The sequence below is a fragment of the Lipotes vexillifer genome, unplaced genomic scaffold, assembly GCF_000442215.2.
Source record: "Lipotes vexillifer unplaced genomic scaffold, Lipotes_vexillifer_v1.1 scaffold4, whole genome shotgun sequence".
Lineage (NCBI taxonomy): Eukaryota > Metazoa > Chordata > Mammalia > Artiodactyla > Lipotidae > Lipotes > Lipotes vexillifer.
The window spans coordinates 1379076-1405567 of record NW_006785876.1 but is presented as its reverse complement, the minus strand read 5'-3'; the positions used below and the strand labels follow the sequence as shown (position 1 = coordinate 1405567).

Below are 26492 nucleotides of genomic sequence, written 5' to 3'. Positions count from 1 at the left end.
ACCTGTACAGGTCAGGGTCCAAAGGGGAAGCAAGTGGCACTACCCAAATTAGCTATTGTGAAGAGAGTTGAATAAAGTCCTGTTGACAAAGGCGTGAGCAGAGGGTAGGGAAACCACAAAGGGGATCGCAGTACCCCAGAGGTAATAACAGCAGCGAGGCAGGAAGCATCAGGCCTGAGAGGGCAAGGGAGTGAGCAGTTATGAAACTTGAAGACGGAAATGGCTGTGCAGCTATGGAGAACAGTATGGAGGTTCCTTAAAACGCTACAAATAGAACTACCATACGACCCAGCAATCCCACTACTGAGCATATAGGCAGAGAAAACCATAATTCAAAAGGAGTCATGTACCACAATGTACACTGCAACACTGTTTACAACAGCCAGGACACGGAAGCAACCTAAGTGTCCGTGGACAGATGAATGGGTAAAGGAGATGGGGCGCATATATACAATGGAATATTACTCAGCCATGAAAAGAAACGAAACTGAGTTATTTGTAGTGAGGTGGATGGACCTAGAGTCTGTCATACAGAGTGAAGTAAGTCAGAAAGAGAAAAACAAATACCATATGCTAAAAAAAAACAATGGTTCTGAAGAACCTAGGGGCAGGGCAGGAATAAAGACTCAGACATAGAGAATGGACTTGAGGACACAGGGAGTGGGAAAGGTAAGCTGGGACAAAGTGAGAGAGTGGCATGGACATATATACACCACCAAATGTAAACTAGATAGCTAGTGGGAAGCAGCCACAGAGCACAGGGAGATCAGCTGGTTGCTTTGTGTCCACCTAGAGGGGTGGGATGGGGAGGGTGGGAGGGAGGTGCAAGAGGGAGGGGATATGGGGATATATGTATACGTATAGCCGATTCACTTTGTTATACAGCAGAAACTAACACACCACTGTAAAGCAATTATACTCCGATAAAGATGTTAAAAAAAAAAACAAGTAATGGCTGTGCAGAAAGGCTCTGGCCATCTGATAGGAGCTGTGACCTTCAGTAAAGCAGTGCATCCAGCTCGTGGCCTCTACAGAGATGTCTGGGGAAGGAAATACCTCGGCCTGTCTCCTGCCATGCTCCAGTCCCTGCCCATGTTCCCCATCGGCCGAGTCCAGCCAGAGGGCGGAGGGCAAGGAAGCCCACTGTTCTACCAGCCAGGCTCCTGGGGTGAGGAGCAGAAGAGGAGAGGGCAGAGAGTGGATTTGGAGAAGCAGAAGGAACAGGCCTAGCTCTCCCAGGCTTCCTGTGGTCCACCGCCGGGTTTGTTTCTCCTAAGGTCCCTCTAGGTGGCTTTATTAAAATGGATCTAAGTTTTAAGTGGCGTGCCAGAGGGTCTGAGTGCTGTGCTGGAACCCGCTCACTCTGGCTCACGAGCACTGACCGTGGGTATCTCCTCCCAGCTCCAGATTCAGGAGCATCATGCTGGTGGCGTGAAATTAGTCACACCACAAACATTGGCAAACACTACAAGTCAGGGCTTTTTCTCTCCAGAGAGCTGGCTGTGCCACATCTGCCAGCATTGGTCTCAGGTGACCCTAACTGACTGTCCTCCAGGCTGGAGCCCATGCTTTTGCCACAGAAATGGCAGCCACTCTGCTCTTGCTCCTCACACAGCATCACATGCCCCACCCTCTAGAGTTCTTGAGGGGAGTCACAGTTCTGTCCACACCAAACACACACAACACACCATGCACACATAGCACACACCGTGCACACACACAGCACACACCATGCACACACACAACACACGATGCACACACAGCACACACCGTGCACACACACAAACACACATCATGCGCACACACACACCACACCACAAACACACAGATTCCCAAGAGTCCTCATCAAGCTTTCTGAGCTGTCTCCTTCAAGCCCTCTCCCTACCTTGGGAAGGATCTCTACACACATTACCCCCAGTGAAGCGGATAAGGTGGGCTGAAGGCAAACTACTAGGGTCTTTTTTTTTTTTTTTTTTTTTTTTTTTTTTGGTACGCGGGCCTCTCACTGCTGTGGCCTCTCCCGTTGCGGAGCACAGGCTCCGGAGCACAGGCCCAGCAGCCACGGCTCACGGGCCCAGCCGCTCCGCGGCATGTGGGATCCCCCCGGACCGGGGCACGAACCCGTGTCCCCTGCATCGGCAGGCGGACTCTCAACCACTGCGCCACCAGGGAAGCCCCAAACTACTAGGGTCTTTAAAAGAATTCTCCAGAAATTTCTTTTGGCCCTTTTCTAACGTCAGTGTGCGCATTTTGGTTGTCTGCCCACTCTTGCCACCTCACTTTGAAAATGTGCCAGTTCCACTGTGTAGTCTGTTTCCGAACTCACTTTTGACTCTGAAATACAACAAAATTTTGCCAAATGAACAGATTGGCTTACAAATTGCCTAGTAGCAGATATAAGTTTTCCAAAAGTGGAGGGAGATGATTTTATTAAGGATTCTCAGTTCAATTCCTAGAAGTCCTAAAATTTCTTTTACAAGCCAATCAAGAGAATTGACCAAACCCCACTAATCATTATCATCAGAGGTTTTCGCAGGAGGAAGGCCTGTGCTCACCCTCACAGGTGTGGGGAAAACTGCCCTCCCCAACAGGTCACAGGTATCCTGAGAACACTCCAGACTCACTGGGTCCAGTGTGACAAGGATATAGCTGGGTTTTAGGGATGCCAAGCTTTCTGCTAGACCCACTGAGATTAAGACATGTGGTCACCACTGGTCAGTGAGGCAAAAGTGACAGAGGGTAGAATTGCCGACGGACTCGGGCTCGTAGAGAAACCCTGAGCTCAGTAATGTCGGCACACTTCTGAGGAGTGAGGAGGCCTCAGTGGGCTGGATGCAGGCAGGAGCAGCCTTTGCATAGGCCTGCCTCTGAAGGGGGTGGGGAGAGGGTACCAGGAGCCTCAGAAGGAGGTGCCAGGCTCTGAGTGGCTGCAACCAGAGAATGCTGACTGGAAAGCAGAGATGGAGCTTGGGTCCCAGCAGAAAGGACTGTGGAGAGTTGGGAGGAGAGAGCTCCCGTTTGAGCAGAGGTGATCGTGGTCGGGAAGTGAGTAAGGAGACTAGAAGCATCTTTCCTGTGAATGCGGGATGCTCCTGGGGTCTCCCTTGTATCGCTTGCAAGTCCACACTGACCCTCTGTGTGGGCCGCGTTCTCTTCCAGGAATGCAGTGGAGGGGGAGCAATGCCGAAGGAGAGAGGCCACCATCCCAGGGGTCTGGTCGTGGGCAGAGTGGCCCAGAGTGGACGCAGAGGCCGTTACTCAGGAGGGAAGGGACGCAGCTGGCCTTCCATGAGCAGAGTCCAGGCTCCAAACCGGCATGGGGAAGGATTTTGATTGTGCTAAAGCTGGGCCACCTGTGCTCTCGGAGAGCGCCCCATTCTCCCTGCGGGTAGGACGGCAGTGGTGAGTGGGGACCCGAGCAATGATCAGCCACAGCCCTGGGTCCGCAGGGTATTCACCATGCCCTTGAGTCCGAGCCTGCCATGGACAGCGATGGTGTTACACAAAATCAACACCGAGACGCATGGTGGCCCTGAGCGCCTGTCAGCGTGTGATCACTCCAGCTGGCAATAAATTTGAGCCATTAAACAGGAAATGGTCTGATTGGGAAGCCAGAATCTATGCCTCTGAGCTGCTGACCATTGTGGTAATTGAGCTACTGACATCATCCATCTTGGGTAGAATAGACACTTTGACTTCGTAAACAAGGTGAGGCTGAGTGATCTGGGCTCTGTGAGACAGTGTAGCCCAAGGAGGCCCAGAGTGGGTGTTCAGGGAGCGAATCCGTAGTTGGATAGCTAAGGCCACCTGCTGGAATGCCTCCGTGGCTCTGCTGTCTCGTCTGCCACGGTAGAGCCACATAATTCACGGCCTTCTCCCACGCAGGGCACCGGCCTTTGCTCCTTGGAAGCCCACAGGGCCCCTTTCGGCTGGTGCCTGGTTGGAAATGTCAATACCGCCTTCCTTAGGATTCCTAACACACAGTTAAGGAGACAAGCAGGCTGGCTCTGGGTATTCTGGGGGCTGCCTTGGGGGGGCCAGGCTCCCGTGGGTAACATGGGTAGCGAAGCTCCTCGCACCCATCAGGTGGGCTGCAAATACCCAATGGGAGCAGCGTGCAGGCCGCGGTTTCGGTTAGGAAAGGGCAGTCTGCACAGGCCGGCACCGGGGGGGAGAGACTGAGGCTTTTTCTCAGCCCCGGCCCCGCACCTGAAAGGCATTCATGGAAAAGAGCCTCACCTTCAGATACCAAGGACAAGTCAGTACCGACCTCAGTGATCTGCCCCATGGCTGCCTTCATTACGCCAGTCGCTTGCAAAGGAAAAAGCACCAGCTTTGAAGTCAGACAGAGCTGGGTCCTGACTCCAGCTCTCTTTACCAGTGGTGTGATCCCGGGGAAGATGACTTCCCCTGTCAGAACTCAGTTTCCCCATCTGTGATGGGCTTGTTATATAAGGACCACAGAGCAGCCACATGGTGGATATCGTTATTCAGATATCCACCATCTGCAAGGGCCAAGTGCAGGCAGCCCAGCCCTACAGAGAATGTGACTTCCTTGCTGCAAACCCCTGAGCTCCTTTGCCCCACAGTGGCTTCCAAAGGTCTGGAAGGTGGGCGGGGGACAAAGGGCCATGCTGGCCCCCGTATAGCATCCTATATGAACCCCTGCAGGTCCTGCATCCTCAGTGACTCCTGCATGGAGTACTTGCATTGAAACTGGACACAGAGCCTTGAACGGTGTTTCTTAACGAGGGGTGAGCATCCGAATCACAGGGGAACCTACCATCAAATCCTAACTCAGAAGGTCTGGGGTAGGGCCCAGCAGTCTCTGCTTTTACAAGCACCTTAGGTGATTCTCAGGGTGCACCCCCAGTAGAAAGCCAGTGAATGAAAGAAACGAGATTCTGCACATTTCAGACATTTACTGACTGTAGGAGAGTTTTGGTGTGTGTGTGTGTGTGTGTGTGTGTGTGTGTGTGTGTGTGTGTGTGTGTATGTATTGTAGATTAGAGGAAACAAGGAAATAGGATGATCTAAAGGGACAGGATGTATGCGGCTTAATCTCAGGTGGCTCAGGAAAAATAAATGGGAGTGTTTGTGTGTGTGTGTGTGTGTGTGTGTGTGTGTGTGTGTGTGTGTGTGTGTGTGTAGGGTATGGGGAGGTGGGAAGAGAAGGTACAGTGATCTTTCCAGTGCCCCTGAAATCATGCCAGGTATAAGGGGACCCACAGGAGGCTGGCCTTCCCAGCAAGCACCCATTTGTTCTTGTGCTGCTGGTTCCAAACACCTGACACATCAGAGGTGGGGTCAGCCTGAGATGTGCGCGCCCTTGAGTCACCACACCCTTGTAAGTTTCAGTTACTATTTGACTGCTCAGGGCTTCCTGCATGTGTGACATTCAGATCTACAGCCCCTGGAATGAAGCCCTTCTTTTTCGCTTCTGTATTGTGTGAGAGCCAGCTGCCCACACAGACTCACAGTGTGACCTCATGGGCCACTCAGGGCTATGACCTTCAGTGCTCCCGTCCCAGCTAGAGTCCTGTGCTTGAAAGGAGGACTCCTTGTGCCTCCTGTCAGGTGACTGGAGGTTCTGTCCCTGGCCACAGTCCCAGTGGGCATGGAGACCTGCAAAGCTCAACTGCCCTTTACTTACTCCCTTTTCCTCTGTTCCTGCTCAGCCGTTTTGTCTGGTTCCCTTTGAGTTCCCAGCCCCTCTTTCTCTTGAGAGACGGCTGATAAGCCAAGCCTCAGGAAGCAGCAGAAGCAGCCAGGGCCGTCTCCTGGTGAGGTTACAATGCATTTCACTCAGCAAACATCACTTTGGCAAGAGGCCCCTTTGGTTGTCATGGCAACGCAGGCAGCTTGTGTCTTGGGGGTATGCTGTGCCCTCATTCTGGCTGCCCAAGTTCCCTTGCCCCAGCTTTCTTCCCCAGATCCTTTCACCACCCTGGCGCCACCTCACATTAACTATGCTTCAGTTGGAGCAGCTTTGTCTTGACCAGCAAAACAACTACTTGGCTTTGCTATCAAAGGAATAGATCACACCATTCCTCTCCGCAACGCCCTCCAGCCTCTCAGCTCTCTCAAAGCCAACGTCCTTTCCAGGACCTCAAGGTCCTACCTGATCTGGCCTCAGTTTCCTCACTGTCCCAGCCTTCACCCCAGAGCAGGGTCTTCACTGCATCTCTCAGGGGGTTCCTTGGTATGGGGTCGAAAAGTGTTAAAAGGACAAAGGAGAGCCACAGCTTTTCTTTTTTAACAGACTCGGAGATACATGTGTCCATTTCTGAAACCATTAGGAAAGGAAATATTCTATTTCAAGTCCTACCGTCATCAGTTTGGTGTTGAGACACTTCCTTCAGTTTATCAGGTCTGACGTCTCCCAGAGAGGACAAGGGCCAGTGAGCACGGGCAGCACGGAGGGCACCCTGGACGCGGAGTCTGAACAAACAAAGCACTGGGGAGATACAAAGAGCAGACGGACCAGGCCCTGCCCTCAAGGGACTTCCGGTGCCTAGGCCTGGGGGACCATGGGTGACGAGGACAGGCAGTTTGGCTCATTGGGGCCATTAAGATGCACCAGCATGGGGGACAGCATAGCCTTCGGCTGGGAAGTCTATGGTATCTATGAGTGAGACACTTGCTCAGCCAGTTTACAAGTCACAGGTGATACTTGACACAAGGGACAGAGAGTAACAGGTGCCTGGCAGATAAAGAACAGAATCCTGATCCGCTTAGCATATTTATCAATGAGTTAGATAACGACAACAAAGCAGCCAAAAGGGAAAGAATAAGGCATGCCAGAATAAGGACCTCTCAGCAGGCTAAACCCCCAATAAATGGGAAATATTGCATTTGTGATTCAAAGGATAATCACACTGAAATAGAATGCGTTTTGACAACCACTCATAAATATAGGAACGTGGGTAAACTGACCGCAAGCTTAACAGAAGACAGTGACAAACTGACATGGCCATGACAATGACAAAGCTGCTGAAAAACAAAAACAGTGCTAGGGGGCTGCCTGGTATAAACATCTAGCTCTTTGGATCCAGAAAAATTGGGTTCAAATCCCAGCCCTATCACTTATTAGCTCTGTGACCTTGAGTTATTCACCAACCTCTCCAAGCCTCAGAATCTAACTGAAATGAGATGGTAATGCCTTCCCTGCTGAGTTATTTTGAGAATTAGCAATAAGATGAGTAGACCACCTAACCCAGCGTCTAGTAGAACTTGGCAGAACCTGGAATATAGAGGGCGCTCGGTAAATGGTCATTGTTAGTAATTCACCTCCTGTAGAAATATAGAACGTAAATTTTTCAAGGCTAGGAGAACTCTTCTCTACCCTGCCCCTCTCGGGCCTATCTGGAGTATGATGTCCAGATTCAGGCTCTGTACTTCAGATCGATTAGAAAGTCACCTTGCCACTGAGCCCTTAGGTGAGAGAATTAGGCAGAGTCAGCCCAGGAATAAAGCTCCAGGCACATGTGGAATTTTGTAGTTGTTGCTGTTGCTGTTAAAGTATTTAAAGAACCATCAGATTAAGAAGGAGGACAAACTGTGCTGCTCCAGAGCTCCAAAGGAGAGGTGAAAAGAAGTTAGTGGGGGCAGGTCTCAGCTCCAATTAAGAGGAAACAGAGCTGCCCGCAATGAGGTATGCTCAGTGTAAAGCACTGAGCCCCACTCCCGGCAGTATGGGGGGAGAAAGCAGATGACCATCCTCAGAAATGTTATCGAAGGAATTTCTGAATCGAGAGCCTTGCAATCAGACAAACCTGGATTTGGATCCAGGCTCCTCAAGTTAGCCACGCGGCCTTGGGTAGGTTAACCTCTGTGAACCTCCATGCCCTTATCTGTGAAAGGGGAGCAATAATACCTCCAATGAGTACCAGAAGGATTAAGTCTGATCATGTCCAGAAAGCACCTAGCGTGTAGAGTCTCCCCTCCAAAGAGTAAAAAGTGGGGCTGCATAACTCCTAAGACGCCTTCTGAGGCTGAGAAATGCGGTACAACCACCGAGAGCCTCCTGGGAAGATAGACAGAGCCCACCCACCAGGCTAGGAAAGGATGGGCTCCAGACAAGCACACAAGCAGCCAGAGCAGGCAACCCGGCAACCAGCAGTGACAGCTGGCGTGTCTGGGGACACAGCCCTCACTTAGGACTTGCCAGGGCCCTGTGGGCAGGGCGTCTGAGCATGGTTCTCAGCCCTGAGTGCACATTGGGTTAATCGGGCTTAGAACCACTGCTTCAGAGGGAAGTCAAAAACGGGAGACATGGTTTGAGGCTGGAGAATTCGGCACCTCAGCTGATGCAAAGTAAGATGTGAGCCATTTTAGTGATGCCTTCTTGGTTTATGAAGGGCTCAGTATCAGAGGAGGGGGGAATGGTGTTTTGCATCTTCCCTGGGGACTCAAGAGGAAACGAGTGAACTCCATGGTAAAAGGTTGGTAGCGATATAAGGAAGAATTCCCTTCCAGTGACAGATGTGGGACAGTGGATGGAGCATAATCATGGAACCCTCCTCTGGGGCTGTCAGCCGAGCAGAGGTTGCCACCCAGAGGAGGTGGGTAAAGCAGGCGCCCATCCAAATGCCCCAGAAGGACTCACAGGGTCCCCTTTCACCTGGGACGCACGATGACTGTGTCATCCGCTCTAAACATCACACTCTCCCTTGACCTTTCTTCCTAGCTGGAGGGAATCATCAGTATCTCCCTTCTCCAGGTATCTCAGAAAACACACCTGTGCCCTCGACGCCAGACCTGCTGGAAGAGAAGCTGCGATCACAACTGGAGGAAGAAAAGAGAAGGTGCCCTTTCTTTTCGCCACACACACCCTGACCCCAGCCCCTCGGGGCCACCTGGAGCTGTGGGGCAGGGCAGGGTGGCCACGCCCGTCCCAGGCCTGCAGCTACTCTGGAAGCGGGTCCTAAAATAGCTGGAGGAGGTGCCACCTTTCAGCAGGCAGTCGGTGAGATGCAGGAAGCCGAGGCAGGGGAGGCTGGAGTAGGGAGCAGAAGGCCCAGCCAGGCTCCAGCACTGGGATCCCGGAATCGGGCAGGGAGAGCAGTCTCTGCAGCCCCTGCAGCCCCAGCCCGGGCTGCAGCCCAGGAAGCGGCGAGTCTTGTCGGCTGCTGCCCTCTAGGGGAGCCCAGAGGTATGACCATGGAGGACCTCCTTCCCCCCACTTCTCTCCTGAGGCTCCTTATCTGCAAGGTGTCCAGAGAGTATCAGACCCTCCTGCGGCCATTTAGGGCCCCAGAATGATTTAACCTGCAGAGCGAGGAACCTCAAGCATAAACAGACATCTGGTCATTACTGATACAAGCTTCTCAGTTCATTCATTCATTCAGGCATTCAACAGCTATCTCCTCTGCCATGGAGACGTTTGGGGGAAACCAAACAAGAAACCTTCCTTACTCTCAAGGGGGCGATGCTGTCACTGTAACACACACCACCCACCCCTGGGCTGGTTAGGCATGAACCCTGAGCGCACCCTGTCACGCTGCCCCCACCCCCAGATGGCCTAGGTTCAAACCCTGGCTCCTCTGTTATTAGCTCGGTGCCATAGAGCAAGTTCCTTAACCTCTCCATGCCTCAGGTTCCAAATCTGTAAAGGGGAGATGATGATAATAGCGCCTTCCTCATAGGGTTGTGAAGAGGATTAAATGAGTTTATAGACGGCAAGGGCCTAGAGCGATGCCTGCCCTTCAGTGCCCAGTAACGGTACTTATCCTTCTTGGAGAGGGCTTAGTCATGTCACACACAGAGCCCCACAGCCCACTGGACAGAAATACCTGGCTGTGGGCTCACATGCTGGCGCCATACTCTGGCCTGGGTGGGCAACTGTAAGGTCCCAGCCCCAGGCACCAAGGCTACATGGCCGGGCTTCTGAGGCTCAGGCCCTGCCGCCGCCAGTCTCTTTAGAGCCCTCCCTCCCTGCCCGTGACTTTCAAGACTCCTCTCTGACTCCACTGCAGGTATAAAGCAATGTTCACGCACCTGAAGGCGCTGAAGGTGGAGATTGAGCATTTGCAGCTACTCATGGACAAAGCCAAGGTGAAGCTGCAGAAAGAGTTTGAAGCCTGGTGGGCAGAGGAGGCCACCAGCCTGCAGGTACTGGCAGCCATGCCCCTCACTGCCCCAGAGCCCGCCCTCCTGCTGGGGCCTGAGGAACGTCAGGGCAGCCAGGGAGGGGCCAGACCCCCAGCCCCCTGGTGGTGGGGGAGCAGAGGAAAAAGAATGGGGGCTTAGACCCGCAGTGCACGTGCTCTCAGCCCCTACCTCCTGAAGCGAGGGCTCGTTTTAGTAACAAGGAACGTGAGTGGTCAGGGGCTCACTGTTTCCTTGCTGGTGCCTGACGCATAGAAATGCAGGGGGTGGGAGGTGTAGCTCCCCAAGCCGATGGATTGCCACCATTGCTTCCTGAGACGTAGTGACAACACTGATTGTTCTTTATTACAGTCATATATATGCACGCATGTGTGTGTGTGTATATATATATATATATATATGGTATAAATTTTAGAAAATACAAAAAAGACACAAGGTAAAATCACCATAATCCCACCACTTAAGGATAACCGATATTAATATGTTGGATTATATTATTTTATATTTTTATGCCTATACGTCCATATGCTTTTATAAAAATAGAATCATATTAGTCTTCAAGTATCACAAACGGCTTTTGTTTTTACTTAGTGGTCCAGCATGCCACCTCTTCCATGGCATGATTCCATGACATCATTCCAGTGCTGTCACTGTTCAAGCATATGGATTTATTCTAATATATTTAATCTCCTATTGTTTAATGCTTAGGTTGTTTGGGGGTCGTTTCACCAGAAAAGTATTTGAAGATACATTTTTGCATATTTCCTAGACAAATTCCTAGAAGTTCTCTATAATGTTATGAAGGCTAAAGAACCTGTTAAGAAATGTTAGTACACACCCCCAGTTCCAACTGTCCTCGTGTGACCCATCAGCTGTGTATAATAAAAGAGATGACATACACATAATCCTACCACTTTTGTGGCTAGAAGAACCCTTAGAGATTCTCTAACAGGCTGATTGTGTCATCTTAAGGACAAGAAACTGAGAGCCAGAGAAGATAGTGTCCCAAGGACACAACCGAGCAGTAACCCATACATTACCGAGTGGCCTCGTGACCAGACAATGGAGAAACATATTTGGATAAAATTAAATACACAAGATGAAAAATAAAACCAATAATATGGAAATACAGTTATCACAATATTTTAGCAGCAAAGTTATGGTATAGTAATATGTTTACCATTTTACGGATGCATTAATTAATAAGATCTGGGGGGCTCAATATTTACCACAATTTCAAAGTAGTGATGAACACAGTATTTCAAGATTTCTGCAACAACTGTAATGTGACCTGAAAATATCTGTAATTTCTACTGGTGGTGGAGTCACTGGTACCACCCATTCCACTGTGGTTTGTTGTCTGCATTTAATCATCGAAAGATATATTAAAAGATCAGGTAGAAGTTAGGAAGAATAAAGATGTCATTGGTTCCCAGTCACGTTCACAGTGCCCCTGCTCTCCAGTGAAGAAGCCTCCCTCGGGAGGTTATCAGTGGGTGAGACCGTCAGCCACTGCCGGAGCCCACGGGCATCCGGCCACTGGACAGGGATGAGGGTTCTCCCGTCATCCCGTGTGACCCAGGAAGAGTCCAGTCAAGGCTGATGGATTCAGACTGTTTATTACTCGCGTAGACAGTGAAAGCCAGGGTAGCCAAGCTGTCAGCTCCCTGTGCCCTCCACCCCACAGGATGTCATTGAAACAGAAGGGACCAGGTGACCACAGCAGGGATGATGGGACGCCCTGTAGCAATTCCATGCAGCCACTAAGCCATTTTGTAGCCGGCAGATGTACCCTGAGTGGGGCAGGCAAAAAGCCTTAACCCTCATTAGAACATAGGAGGTGATGAGACACTGCCCCATGACGGCCTCTGAGCGAGATGGGAAGGAAGTGGGAAATGGCCTGGCAGCAGCTGCTCACAAGCCTCCCATGCTCTCATGTTCTGGGAGAAGCGTGGGGCATTCTGCTAAGACTCAGATCAGCTGGGGTTTAATCGCTGCTCAGGAGACCTGTGTGGAGACACGCAAGGTTTCCAGGACCCTGCTGGAGCTGCCCCCACATGCATGATGCATGATGAATGCATCGCTCCTGACTCTGCCAGCATCTCTTTGGGACGAGGGAAAGCAAAGCCAGAAAGGACTTCTGGAGAACTGTCAGATCACATTTTAAACACTTTTTCTTAACTTTAAAAAGTAATACAGGCTCAATTTGGAGAACTTAGAAAACACAGAAAAGCACAAAGAATAAATCAAACATTACCCATTATCCTGCCATCCATAGAGAATGTTTTGATGCCCCTCATTAAGGTCATGACTACATCTAGATTTATTTTTTTCCCACACATGTACATACCAACTTTTCTAGCTGGCTTTTTCCCTTTAAGAAATAACATCAAAGACATTTTCCCCATGTCATTAGATTCATGCTTACACTGTGAAACTTTATCTTGGACCAACAGGTAAACTCCCCAGCAGTGAATTCATTGGATCACATGAAACCCTTTCCCCAGACGCCAGAATCCCAGCACGAAAGGTCCCAGCTTCTCTCTAACAAAAGGTAAGGGGAGAACCCTGCGACAGGGTTGGGATGCCCAGAAAAGATGCCCTACCTCTCCTCAGCCCAGTCTTGATGCTCTAAGTGTAGGCTGCATGATTCGGGAAGATGAGTGACTTTCGCTGTTAAATTAGTTGAAAATAATCAGGCCAGTGGCTCTCAGGCTTTACTGGAGTACTGCGCCCCCTCCCCCCACCCCGGCCCTTTCCCTCCGGCTCTGACAGCCAGTGGACCTACTGCCACAGTGACATGAGAAGCCGTTTAACCAAACTGTGCAACCCCTTGTCCTGCCACTGGGTAGGAAGAAGCGGTTGGCAGTAGTGGGAGGGGAGAGGGAGGGGGGGGAACTGTGGAGGGGATGTTGGCTAAGGCAGAGGGGAGTCAGCCTGCCAGGACCCAGGGACCTCTGGTTAGTGACTGTCCTAGCACAGACTCAGGAGAGACGTGGGCAGGCTCCCGTGAGGACGCCCAGAGCCAGTGTCCCTGAGTGATGGCATGAGCCAGTACAGACTACAGTTCCCACACACACACCTTCTGAAGGCAGGTTCCTTCTCATGCCACCCACGTTATTGTCTCTTTCCAACTGCACAGCGCAGGCGGTAGAGCCAATGACACCTGCCTCATCCATCCTCCATCCCTGAGACAGGCCCGCTGTCCGCACAGCAGAGACCAGGCCAGCATGAGTGGGGCCTTGGCCTCAACTGCCAAGGAACGCTCCTTGCCTGGGTCTGAGCGGAGCTGAGTTCTCACGTTGGAAATGTGAAATAGAGCTTTTTAAAAGGGTTTGGGGAGAGGGTTGCCAGACGGTGTCCCTGATCCGATGATGTGATGAGAATAGCAATGACCTCTGTGGTCTCCTTTTCAAAAACCCATAACCCTGGTTGAGTCATGAGGAAAATGTCAGACAAGTCCCAGTCGAGGGGCATTCTACAAAATACCTGACCAGTACTCCTACAAAATACCTGACCAGTACTCCTCAAAGAAAATTCTGAGAAACTGTCACAGACAAGAGGAGCCTAAGGAGATATGATGGCCAAATGTAATGTGCTATCCTGGATGGGAACTAGATCAGAAAAACTAAGAAAATCCAAATAACAAACAGACGGTAGTTAATAATAATGTATCAGTATTGGTTCCTTAGTTGTGACAAATGTACCACACTAATATAAGATTATATAATGAGGGAAACTGGGTATGGGGTATACGGGAACTCTCTGTACTATCTTTGCAACTTTTCTCTAAATCTGAAACTATTCTTAAAACAAAACAAAACAGCCAACCAGAGAGCTGTCCACCACCTGGCTGACATTTTCCCTGGACCTCTTCACATCCCCCAACCTGGCCCTCAAGGCCAGCACTTCGGCTTGTATTCTAGCTTTAGGAAACATCTCCTATGTGAGCCCCTAAGCCCCAGGTTAACAGCTGGCAAGGTGTGTTCTGTTTGGCTACGCTGGTGTTTTAAAAGGCAGTGTAGATCCACGAAAGAAAAAATTGATGTTTGACTATATTCATATGGAAAATGCTGCTCTGTGAAAGACACTGTTAAGAGAATGAAAAAGTAAACCACAGACTGGGAGAAAATATTTGAAAAACATATATAAATGGGCAAAAGATCTGAACAGCCACCTCACCAAAGAAGATACACAGGTGGTAAATAAGTGTATAACAGGATGCTCCACATCATATGTCATTGCGTAAATACAAATTTAAGCAATAATGAGACACCATTCCACACCTATGAGAATGGCTAAAATAAAATAAAACTGATACCACCAAATGCTGGTGAGGATGTGGAGCAATAGGAACTCTCATTCATTGCTGCTGGGAATGCAAAATGGCACAGCCTCTTGGGAAAACAGTTTGGTGGTTTCTTACTAAACTAAACATACTCTTACCATACGATTCATCAGTCATGCTCCTTTGTGTTTACTGAAATGAGTTGAAAACTTACATCCACACTTACATATGGTTGTTTATAGCTTTATTCATAATTGCCTAAAACTGGAAGCAACCAAGATGTCCTTCAAAAGGTGAATGGAAAGACAAAACAAATGGTACATCCATATTTAATGATAAAAAGAAATGAGCTATTGAGCCATGAAAATACGTGGAGGAAACTTAAATGCATATCACTAAGTAATGAAGCCAGTCTGAAAAGGCCACATACTGTATGATTCCAGCTATGACATTCTGGAAAGGGCAAAACTGTGCACACAGGTAGAAAGATCAGTGGTTGCCAGGAGAGAGGGCAGGGGTGGAAAGGATGAATAGGGAGAACACAGGGGATTTTTAAGGCAGTGAAACTATGCTGTAGGATACTGTAATGATGGATATACAATAGTATGCATTTGTCAAAATCCATAGAATCGTACAACAGAAAGAGTGAACCCCGACGTAAGCTGTGGACATCAGTTAATAATAATGGTTCATCAGTTGTAACAAACGTAAAACACTAATGCAAGATGTTAGTAATAGGGGAAGATACAAGCCGGGAGAGAGAGGATACATGTGAATTCTCTGTACTATTTGCTTAATATTCTGTAAACCTAAAACTTTTGTAAAAAAAAATAGTCCATTCATTTTTTAAAAAAACTTAAAGGCAGTGTAAGTAGGCAGCTGCACTTCTCCGTGGCAATACAGAGCTTGGCATTAGTGTCCCACACTTGCCCTCTCTGTGCCTTCCCTTGGGTACCTGCTAATCTCTGGGATACTTGAGTTTCCAACCCCTAACGCCTTCCTGCTGCCCCACTCTGGGCCCCCTCCCTGAAACCACAGAGCGTGTTTGAAAAACACTAGTCCAGCCAGCCCAGAGCTTCCCCCAGTCATTGCTCTGGCTCTGGCTCTGATCCGAGCCTCTCGAGTGTCCGCCACACGAGAATAAGCCCTCCTCCCCAATGTGAGGCTTCTCAGAACCCCTGACTATTTCTCCAGCTTCTTTTCTGACCTCTTCCAAGCTCCTACTGATAGGAGTATCCTGCCCAGCAAACAGGAAGCTCCAGCTCTAATTTTTCTTTTGCTTCAAGACAATGAAGTGTGTGTATGTGTGTGTGTGTGTGTGTGTGTGTGTGTGTGTGTGTGTTGGGAAAGGCCCGGTGAAACTACTCCAGGGCTATAAGGTAGACATAGACCGTGCCTGCCAACTTGAATTTCAAAGGCGTGTATCAGGTTACCTATAGGAGCTTCTCCCAAAACCATGCTCCCTGAGCTCTACCCCCAGCACTTTTGATGATGCTGGAAGGAGGGTCTTTGGGGAGTGGGCTCTCAGGCAGGCTCGGGGTGCTGTTCAGGCTCTGTCATCTGTGGTGGCAGCCGGTGCTCTTGGTGGGATCTCTAACCTTCGGCAGAGATAACCAAGTGTCCTGAAAAGTGTCTGTTAAGACACCTCGGCTATGAGCGGTCGGCACCCCTAAATTCCTTCGCACAGAGTAGTTCAGATACCGTTCATTGTGGGCGGAAAGGTTACAGTGGACAGGTGAGAGGAAAAGGGTCCTGCTAGAGACTGGCAAGGTCAAGGTCTCGGGCTCCTCCTCTGATAAAGAAGTCACCTGCCACTTAAAGCTGGCAGAGAAGAGCTCACAGAGCTCTACCAGGGGTGAGGCAGGGAGGAGACCCTGTCCCTGGTCATCATGGCTTCGCAGACATTCTCTATGAACAGCCAACTGTGGAGGATTAGTTGTTGGCGTCCTTAAATTCTCCAAGGAGACTTCTCCAAGGCTGTCCTCTCTTACAGTAATCACATCTCCTGTCATATACCGAGGACTCTAAGGGCCAGGAACTGAACACGTGTGTGACGAACACGTGTGTGCTATCATTGCACCCATTTTACAGATGCGAACACTCTGGCTCCGAGAGATCAATTAACTTGCTAGGGTCACCCAGCTAATAAGAGGTGAGACCAGGGTTGGAACCCAGGCCTGTCAACATCTGGCCACCCCTCTCCCCTCACTCCTCACATCAGTTTCCTTTAACCTTAATGACCATGACCGTCCTTTAGGGACACGTGCATATCCTGTTGTTTAGTAGAAGGTGACATTTTCCCACTCATATTCTGCACTATTTTGTACAAATGTGTTTTCCTCATATTCCTCCAAGTGCCAGGTCCTCCTGCTTGGGTTCCCCACTCTTTCCATGTGTCCACGATCTGATTTTCCCAAGAGACCAAGATTTTCAAAGAGCAAAATTATGGCTCCTTAGAAGGCCAACCTCTGACTGGAAAGCCAGAGCTCCCTTGGATTGGGAACTCATCCAAGGGTGGGATGATGGGCCCCATCATTTCAGTTGAGAAACCCTGAAATCAGTCCTATTTCACTAATGAGAAAACTGAGGCCCAGGAAGGGAACTTGATGCTCTGAACTCTGTGGTTAACAATGGGACGAGCTGCAGCTTTAGCCTGAACTCCAGGCTCCATGTCGAGCCACGGTTTTTCCTCCCTTCCTTGCCCGCCGGCCCCCCATGCTCCCCTGCCTCCCCCTCTCTCCCCCTCTCTCCTCCTCACTCCTTCACTCCCTTCTTCCCCTCACTTTCCCCCACTTTCTTGTTTTTGCGGTACGCGGGCCTCTCCCTGTTGTGGCCTCTCCCGTTGCGGAGCACAGGCTCCGGACGCGCAGGCCCAGCGGCCATGGCTCACGGGCCCAGCCGCTCCGCGGCACGCGGGATCCTCCCGGACCAGGGCACGAACCCGCATCCCCCGCATCGGCAGGCGGACTCTCAACCACTGCACCACCAGGGAGGCCCCCCCACTTTCTTTCTCTACCTAACCCTTCCCACCCTACCTTCTTTCTCCCCCTTTTCTCATCCTCCTCCCGATGCTTCTCCCCACTCCTCTCACACTCTCTCTAGGCCAAGGCCACTCTCTATTGTTTGTCCATTTGTCCACCCTCTGCCAGCTTTTCTGAGAGAGTGTCCACCCTGGAATGGGTCTAAGAACTGGCCACTGGGCAGGCCTCCTAGGATCTCCTCGGGAAACACCGTTAGAATCCTCCCCCAGCATCTACCTTGTCTGAGAGGCAGGGCCTATCCTGGATATTCCTTAGGTATTCCAAGTTAAGGTGATCCCTGGATGTGCTTGCCAAGAGATCCTTAACCTTGAAGTTCAGAACCTTGGATCTCAAAGGTGCCCATCAGCTCACCATGGGTTACCTGCAAGGAGTCCCCTCAGTTTAGACTTTCACAAAGGGTGCTCTTCTGGGTGCTGGCCCTCGGGCAAGCCAGCTCCCCCTTTGGGATCCCCTCATCTCATCTGTAAGATGCGTCGAGGTCCCTCTGACACTATTCTTCCACGAGCAGGTGAGTGTCCCGGGGCCATTGAAGAGCTGCTGGAATAGGAGAGTGAGAGTCCAGCTGCCTGTCTCCCCTGAGCTCCAGAGACGCTGCTCCTGATGGAACCACTGCAGCCCGGGGGCTGGTCCTCTGCTCCTTGGGTTCTGACAGAAACCTGATTTCATCACTTCCCCAGGGATGCTCTGGGCCTGTGGGCTGATCACAGTAAATTCACAACACTCTGATGGGCAACCATCATTAGGAGGCCTAATTACTATTAATATTACTTATTAATCCTTGTAAAAGAAGAGATGATTAATTCTGATGGCTGGTGTGTGCTCTCTCCAGAAGGAATGTCAGCATGAGAAGTGAATTCACCGTCAAAGGCTCGTGGGTCAGGAGAGAGGACAAAAGTCATTTGTGGTATGACCCTGAGAGTTCAGAGGCCGAGCTATGGCATCCAGGGATGCTCCTACAGCCTCAGGGCTGGAGGAGCCCCAAGCCATCACACTGCACCATCCTCCTGCGGGAGCTGCTCAAGGCAACGGGATGGGCAGCTGGGCCTCTGCAGAGGGTGCTGGATGCCCCCATCTGTCCTGTCACCTCCATCTCTGCCCTCTCTCACCCACTCCCAGCCCTCAACAATTAGCACCTGTGAGCACTCCCTGGAATCTTAGAAAAGGCTCAGCCGGGAAACCATTGAGTTCATGAGCCATTTGTGTGCCAGTGGCTTGATCTTGCAAGACTTGCTGCAGCTTCCAAACTGACCGTGACCTGGTGTCATTGCAGCACCTGCGTGATGGAAAGCCCTTTCTCCTTCCCTAGTTGATGCCTGCACCAGGAACCTTTCGGAAGGAACCCTAGGAACTTGCCTCTGTTCTCCAAAGAAAGGCATGCAGAGCCTGCCACCTTGTGGCTGCCTCTGGTCCTACAGTGACCCTCATCAGACAGCACAGATGCTCAGCTCACCCGAAGACTCAGGGCAGTCTCTGGGATACTGGGAAACAGACATCTGAGGGGGAAAAAAAAAAAAAAAAATCCCAGGCTTTGATTTCCTTTCCCGTTTGTAGGGCCCACATTCCTGAGCCGGTGGAGGCAGGCCCAGGGTAAGAGGCCCTGCCCTGGCTGAGACAGGAGAGGGCAGAAGACAGGGGCTGGAGAGGAAGCAGTGCCCACGGCTGGGACAGTAGGTTATTGGGCCTGTGAAGAGCCTGGGGCTGCTGATGCCTGCTGAGCAAAGCCAGAGCACCTGTCTCTAGCCCTGCCTGCCAGTCACCCCCAGAGTCCCCATCTGTGAAATGAGGGTTCTGAGGTGACTTCGGAGGCCTCTTTCTGCTCCGATATTGTGTCTAGGCAGGACACTGCAAAGCAAGGGAGTGGATCCCTTCATGTCACTGACATCCCAGGATAGCGTGCCTCTCCACCTCCCAAGGGGTGCTGTTGGATTCCACTGTTTCCCAACTGAGAATCCAAGGCAAGGAGCGCACATCAATTAAATGGGCAAAACTGCATCTGCATGAGCTGTTGGGTCTAACTCCTCACTCAGGGAGCACAGAGCCGGTCAGCCAGGGCCACCCAGGGTCAGTCCATGTGGCCAGGGATAAGCCATGTGTCTCCAGCATGTGTTTCCTCAGAACGCCAGAGCTGAGTTCGGTTAATAAAGCACAAGTTCTGAAGCTCACAGAGCTGTGATTAGATCCAGATACTGCCACTTACCACTAGGCAACTTTTAGAATTTCTTTAACCTCTCTAAGCCTCAGCTTTCTCATCTATATAACGGGGATGGTGAGGCTATTGAGAGGATTAAATGGCGTGATGTTTGCCGAGCACCCTCCCAGGACCTGGTGTGCAGATAGTGTCTATAAATGATGGTTGTGATCATTGTTGTTTTTGTTCCACGACCACAGCTGGTACATGCAATGCTCTAGCAATGAAAATTAGTGTATAAACCATCTGTTATAGACTGAATGTGTCCCCAAAATTCATATGTTGAACTCTAATCCCCAATGTGAGGATATTAAGAGAAGGGGCCTTTGGGACCTAATTTGGTCATGAGGGTGGGGCCCTCGAGAATGGAAATAGTGATCTTATAAAAAGAGGCCAGAGTCCTAGCTCACTCTACCATGTGAGAACACAGCAAGAAGTCGGCAGTCTGCAACCCAGAAGAAGGCTCTCACCAGAACACGACCACGCTAGCACCCTGATCGCAGACTTGCAGCCTCCAGAACGATGAGAAATGAATTTCCATTGTTTATAAGCCACTCAGCCTATGGTATTTTGTTATAGCAGCCCAAAGAGACTCAGCCAGAAATTAGTACCAGAAGTGGGGTGATACTATAACAGACACTTAAAAATGGAGAAGCAGGTTTGGAACCAGGTAATGGGTGGAGGCTGTCAGAGTTTTGAAGCACGTGCTAGAAGATGCTGAGGTTGTCACGAATGGACTTTTAAAGGCAGTTCTGGTGAGGGCTCAGAAAGGAAAGAGAAGAGCTGTAGAGAAAGCTGCTATCTTCTTAGAGAATACGGACATAATCACGTAGAGAATGTTGGTAGAAACATGGATGGTAAAGGCCATTCTGGTGAGGTCTCAGACAGAAATGAGGAACATGTTATTGGACAGTGAAGAAAAGGTGATCTTGTTATAAAGTGGCAAAGAACTTGGCTGAACTGTGTTCATGTTCTAGTGTTTTGTGGAAAGAAGAACTTGCAAGTGATAAAATTGGACATTTAGCTGAGGAGATTTCTAAGCAAAGTGTTGAGGGAGAGGCTCGGCTCCTCCTGACTGCTTACAGCAAAATACAAGAAGAGAGGAAAGATTTGAAGATGGAATTATTAAGCAAAAAGGAGCTAGAACTTAAAGATTTGGAAAAGTCTCAGCCTATCCATACAGCAAAAAATGAGAAAACATCTTCAGAAGAGAACACTAGGAGATTAGTGTGGGTGTGAATCCCAGACTTCATCAGCCTCCCCAGCAGGAAAACTGCCAGACTGAACTGAAGCAGAAGGAGATGGGAGGAAGAAAGGAAGGCTGGTGGACTTCTTGGACCTCACAGGACAGGACCATAGAGCTATTCTGTTGTGAATGGGCACTATCCTTCAAGACAAGGGAAGAATGACCCCAAAGGCAATTCAGAGATCATCACAGCTGCCTCCTCCATTTCAAAAGGGGAGACCATAGCCTTGCTTTCAACAATCCAGACAGCCTCTGCCCAAGGCTGTGGGGGTGGGGCCGATCAGCAGAACTATGAGGGCACGACCCCTGCCCAGCAGAGCCCAGCAGCAACTCCACCCATGGGTCCAGAAGATAGAACCCTCACCCCAGTGGGTCCGGAGGGTAGTGTCAAGCCAAAGAGGATTGTTCTCAAGCCCTAGGATCTCATGGAGTTTGCATTGCTAGGTTTTGGACTTGCTTGGGACCTGTCACTCCCTCCTTCTTTCCTGTTTCTCCCTTTTGGAATGGAAATGTCTATCCTATGCTTGTCTCATCATTGCATTTTGGAAGCACATAACTTGTCTGGATTTACAGGTCCACAGCTGGCAAGGCATTTTTGCCTTAGGATGAAGCATACCTTGAGTGTCACCCATATCTAATTTTGATGATATTTCAGTGGATGAGATTTTGGACTTTAGAGTTGATGCTGGCATAAGTCGGGGGCTGGTGGAATGTAATGAAGGTATTTTACATGAGAAGGACTTGAATGGGAGGAAGGGAAGGGGCAGAATGTTATAAACTGAATGTGTCCTCCAAAAGTTCATAGGTTGAAGTCTAACCTCCAAAGTGATAGTCTTTGGAGGTGGGCATTTAGGTCATGAGGGTGGGGCCCTCATGAATGGGATTAGTGCCCTGATGAGAAGAGGCCAGAGACCTAGCTCACTCTCTTTCTACCATGTGAGAGCACAACGAGAAGTCGGCAGTCTTGACCATGCTGACACCCTGATCTCAGACTTCCAGCCTCCAGAGAGAAATAAATTCCTGTTGTTTAAGCCATCCAGTCTATGGTGTTCTGGTATAGCAGCTTGAACTGACTAATCATCATCCACAACAGAGGATTCTTGGCTTCTGCCATAGTCTGCTTGGGCTGCCGTAGCAGAATGCCATAGACTAAGCAGCTTAAACAACAGGGACTTACTTATTTCTCACAGTTCTGGAGGCTGGGAAGTCCCAGATCAAGGTCCACAGGATCCACTTCTGGTAAGAACTCTCTCCCTGGTTTGCAGACGACTGCCTCCTCTCTGTGCCCTCACCTGGCAGAGACAGCTCTGATCTCTCCTCCTCTTCTTATAAGGGCATCGATCCTATAATGGGGGCTCCACCCTCATGACCTCATCCAAACTAATTACCTTCCCAAGGCCCCCCCTCCAGATACCATCACACTGGGGATTCAATTTCAACATATGAATTTTGGGGAGACAAACTTTCAGTCCATACAGCTCCTAGATATATTCTAAATTTCTCTTCTGTAAACCTCCTTCCATACCTTTTTCTTTTGTCGACTTGTCTCTTGCAGTGACGTATATGCCAGGAAAATCCTGCCCTCGCCTGGCCCCCTCCTGCACAGCCAGGAGCAGAGCAGCCCCAGCACCCCCCTGGAGGACAGGTCTGTGGTCTTCCCTCTCTGACACCTGTGACAGCCACTGCCGTGGGTGCAGCAGGCTGAAATCGCCAATCTGCTTCCCTCACAACCCAAGGAGCCCCTTGTGCGGTGGCCTCACAGACAGAGCCCAGGGCAGGCCTCCGCCGTGGTACCCCAGGAATTCCCTGGGATCTCTCACAGATGCCAACTCCCAGAGCTAAGGAATTTTCCCCAGGGTCGCTGGGGCCCCATGCAGGCAGAGTGGCTTCATGTATCCTTGTAAATGACGTACCTGGGGCCATTCAAGGAACAGGAGCCAGCCCAGGGGCAGTTCCACGTGGCCCACCAGCCCTGTGCAGAGTCCCCAGGCAGGGAAGGGCATGGAGTTGAGAAGCCTGGCCTCAGGCCTGTGAGCCATTCACTCCAGGATGAACAAAGCCGGCGAGGCCTCTCCCCAGAACCTGTCTCCATGCCCTCTGACTAGAATACCTGCATGCCCTTCTACCCGTGGCAGGCAGGCCGTCCAAGGGTGAATTCCACCCACCGCCCCTCCCAACCCTGGACAGAACACACAGCTCCAGAGCTGTCCCGGTCTCCCTGCCGCAACTCTGCTTTAGCACTTCTCACTGACTTGCAGCTGGAACGCCAAAAATTACATGTGATAACGAACAACCGTTTGTTATTTATAACCCTCGCTGCCTTCTAAGAGAGTGGATACTGTCACCTGCTACGTGGAGTGACAGGTGTGAGGATGGACGCTTGGCAGAGCCAGGAGAGTACCTTGCTTTGAATTTTCTTAAGGGGGATTTTATGTATAGGAGGTGGGTGGAAAAAGAGGAGGGAGAAGGTGACATGCATCCCTCCCTCTTTAAGGGGATTTCACTTCTTACCAATCTCATTGGCCAGACCCTGGTCACCTGACCACACATAGCGGCAAAGAAGGCTGGGAAATGCCATTTTTTAATGTGGCAACTTGCTGGGCTAAATATTATGGTTCTGTTTTTAAGGAGAGAAGGGAGAACACTTATCTCCGTCTCAGGAGCAACTAGCTAAGCCATGGTAGGGGATGGGGATGCAGTGGGGACACGTCCTAAAGGATACGACATCTAAGTTGGGTGCTAAAGGAATCTGGCCCCAGGTAGAATGGGCTTGGTTTGGGTAAGTTAGGGGTGGGGTGGGGGGAGGGTGTGGGTGCAGGGAGAGGAAGGTGGGGTGAGGGGATGGAGAAGGTGCTGAGAGAGAGCCTGCGCAGCTGTGTAAGGGTCTGAGGGGAGAGCAGCCCAGGAAGAGGAGACAGCGAGGCAAAGAGCCTGAGGCCAGAAGGAACTTGGTGTAACGGAGTAGCAGGGCGGCCGGAGCACAGTGAATGGGCCCACGTCACACAGAGACGGAGTTTGAATTTCATTCCAAGAGTGATGAGAAGCCACTAAGGGTTCGAGCCAAAGGACTGGGGGACACGTGCCTCGTCTGGGTGCAGAAGGATTGCTGTGGGGGCTGCAGAGAAGGAGGGGGGCGAGGAGGCAGGAGCCCGCGGCCCCTGGGTGAGATCCAGTCGGTGAGCGCGGGAAAGCACTACGGAAAGGTGAGTGCTGGGGCCAAACATAAGGCGTAGTAAAGTGTGACCTGTGCTTGTCCCCAGGATCCCGGAGAGGCCAGTGTCGTCGGTCCCGCTCACGGGGGACAGCCGGACAGACTCCGACATCCTGGCATTCATCAAGGCCAGAGAGAGCATCCTGCAGAGGACAGGTCAGTGCACCTTCCCTGTCAGCTCCTCCAGGGCCATGGTCAAGGGGCGGCGAGGGGGGGAAGCTAGAGCCGAGGAAGCTGGAAGCTTCCCAAATGTTCCCAAAGCCTCGGGCCTGGCCTTGCAGTCACTTCACGTGTGCCTGCCTTGGCCTCCTCCTGGAGGAAGCCCCAGAAGGCAGCATCGGACACACCGAGACAGGCCAAGGGGGTGCCTGGCCCAGGTGCCCCTGCCCTGCTTGGCAAAGCTGCTCTCCCTCCTCCAGATCTTCAGCTCCTCTTGTTGCCTGTCCCCAGAGCCCACTCCCCTCTGCCCAGCCCTCTCCAAACAGGAAGGGCTGAGTGATGGTTTGGTAACTTGTTTAACCCCTGGCTCAAAATTTCACTCTCCTTTTGGAGCGTGGTCCTTGCCAGCGAGTTGGAGATGTAAACACCACTTCAAAGCTCAGGCCTGAGGACATGGTAACAGTTACAGAAAAAGTATGTTGTGTGTCAGAAACAGGATGAGAAAGAGAAGGCCCTTCCTGGCCTCCATCACTGACCTCTCGCCTTCGTCTTGGCACCTGCCCAGCCACCGTGGACAGGACTTCTCTCCTCCTTCCTTCTCCCTGGAGACCCACAGGGGCTAGACTCCATCCGGGGCCCCGCACCCCAGCCCCGCTTTTAGTCTTAGCCTCATCCCAGCACTGTAATCCAAAGGCTACTAGTCAGGCTTGGCATTGCTTTCACGTGGCAGCAAGGCACCCTGATGGGTGAAACAGCCGACCTGGATCCTATGATGTCCGACTCCTGCCCCGAGAGGCCTACACGCAGCTTCACCGCCAACTCCCTGCAGTTTAGATAGTAGGAGGTTTGCACGTGGACAGAGCACCCCAAGGAAAGGGTGGCCTTTGTCATATCGTCCTCACCCTCGCTGCGATGCCAGCCTGCTGACTGTTCTTTCCTCTTCACCACTAGCACCAGCAGCATCAGCGCCACTGTCAGGTCTTTCCTGAGACCTGGGACCCGCCATCTCTGCCACCAACCTGCCGTGACGCCTTGACCACATAACTTGCCTTCTCTCATCCTCAGGTTCCTTGTCTAAAAAAGAAAAGCAATTGAATTCAGATTCAGTGCTCTCCAAGGCCCCGTCTCTCCCCCAAATACTCTAATGATATGTATCAGACACAGAACAATACTGAACAGCCAATCAGTGAATGAACACTGCATTTATTAGGCACCATCTGTATGTCAGGCCCTGTACCAGTGCTGGGGCCGTATCAGTGAACAAGACAGACTCAAGCCTTTTACATTCTGGAAGGAAGAAGACAGACAATGACCACATGGACAAAGACATAAGGTCATCCGAGGTGCCAACAAGTGCTTTAGAGCAGCTGACATATGTAATGTGTAGAGATCCCCAGGGACGCGGCGGTGCAGGGAGAGCTTGAAACTGATGGCTGAAGAGTGAGGATGGTGTAGCCATGCGGTTCTGGAAGGGAACCTTCCACTCAGTCTGGGAAGAGTAGAACATGACCAGCCCTGGAGGGGAAGGAGCTTGGCTTGGTTACAGGCTGGGGGAGCCGAGCCAGGGAGCAGGGCCAGATCACATGGACCTTGTAGGTGAGGTTAAGGGCCTTGGCTTCCATTCCAGGAGTGGTGGGAGCTCTGTGAAGAATTTAAACCATAGCGTGATGTGATGTGATCAGTGCTTTCGAAAGCTCGCTCTGGCTGCTGTATGTAGTGTAGGCTGTGGAGGGCCAGAAGCAGCTCACTTCTCAGGGAAGCACCTTCCCAGGAAGGTCCAGGGGGAGCGTGGCCGGGACTTACCCGCCGCCTGAACGGGACATGTGAGGGTCATGAAGACTCGCTTATATACTGAAAGGAAAGGCCCAGTGCTGGGTGTGGGGGGAAGGGAATTTATGATTTGGGAAAGAGGACCAAAACTGCAGGAGAAAGTTCTTTGAGGAATTGGAGGGGATGATGTCCAGGACATAAGTGGAGGGAGTGTTGGCTTTTGGGGCTGGGAGACACACCCCTCAGTGAACAAATTCATAAAAATCAACCGTTATTTGTCCTGTCAAGAAGTCTACAAATAAGCAATACTTTAACGTCATGTTTACTTAGCTTTTGCACACGTAATAGAGATGTGATCATCCAACCTTCTCAGAAGAGAAGAAGCAGACACCCAAGGTCTATGTCAGGATGGCGTCTTCCAGCTGACACCAGGCCCAGCTGGGGCAGAAAGCTGGGCCGAAGACTGGGGCGCTTTTATT

At 50.9% G+C, this 26492-nt stretch overlaps 1 protein-coding gene across 1 annotated transcript in view; it reads left to right on the top strand.

Moving 5' to 3' along the window:
- Positions 1–25279, top strand: part of KIF6 (kinesin family member 6) — a 399602-nt gene extending 374323 nt beyond the window's left edge. The window contains exons 17-25 of the mRNA XM_007458311.1: positions 8723–8807; positions 9978–10113; positions 12567–12664; positions 22064–22101; positions 22416–22518; positions 24134–24240; positions 24535–24590; positions 24974–25080; positions 25195–25279. Of these exons, the coding sequence (XP_007458373.1) occupies positions 8723–8807; positions 9978–10113; positions 12567–12664; positions 22064–22101; positions 22416–22518; positions 24134–24240; positions 24535–24590; positions 24974–25080; positions 25195–25279 (815 nt within the window). The remainder of the gene's footprint in view (positions 1–8722; positions 8808–9977; positions 10114–12566; positions 12665–22063; positions 22102–22415; positions 22519–24133; positions 24241–24534; positions 24591–24973; positions 25081–25194) is intronic.
- The last annotated feature ends 1213 nt before the right edge of the window (positions 25280–26492 follow it).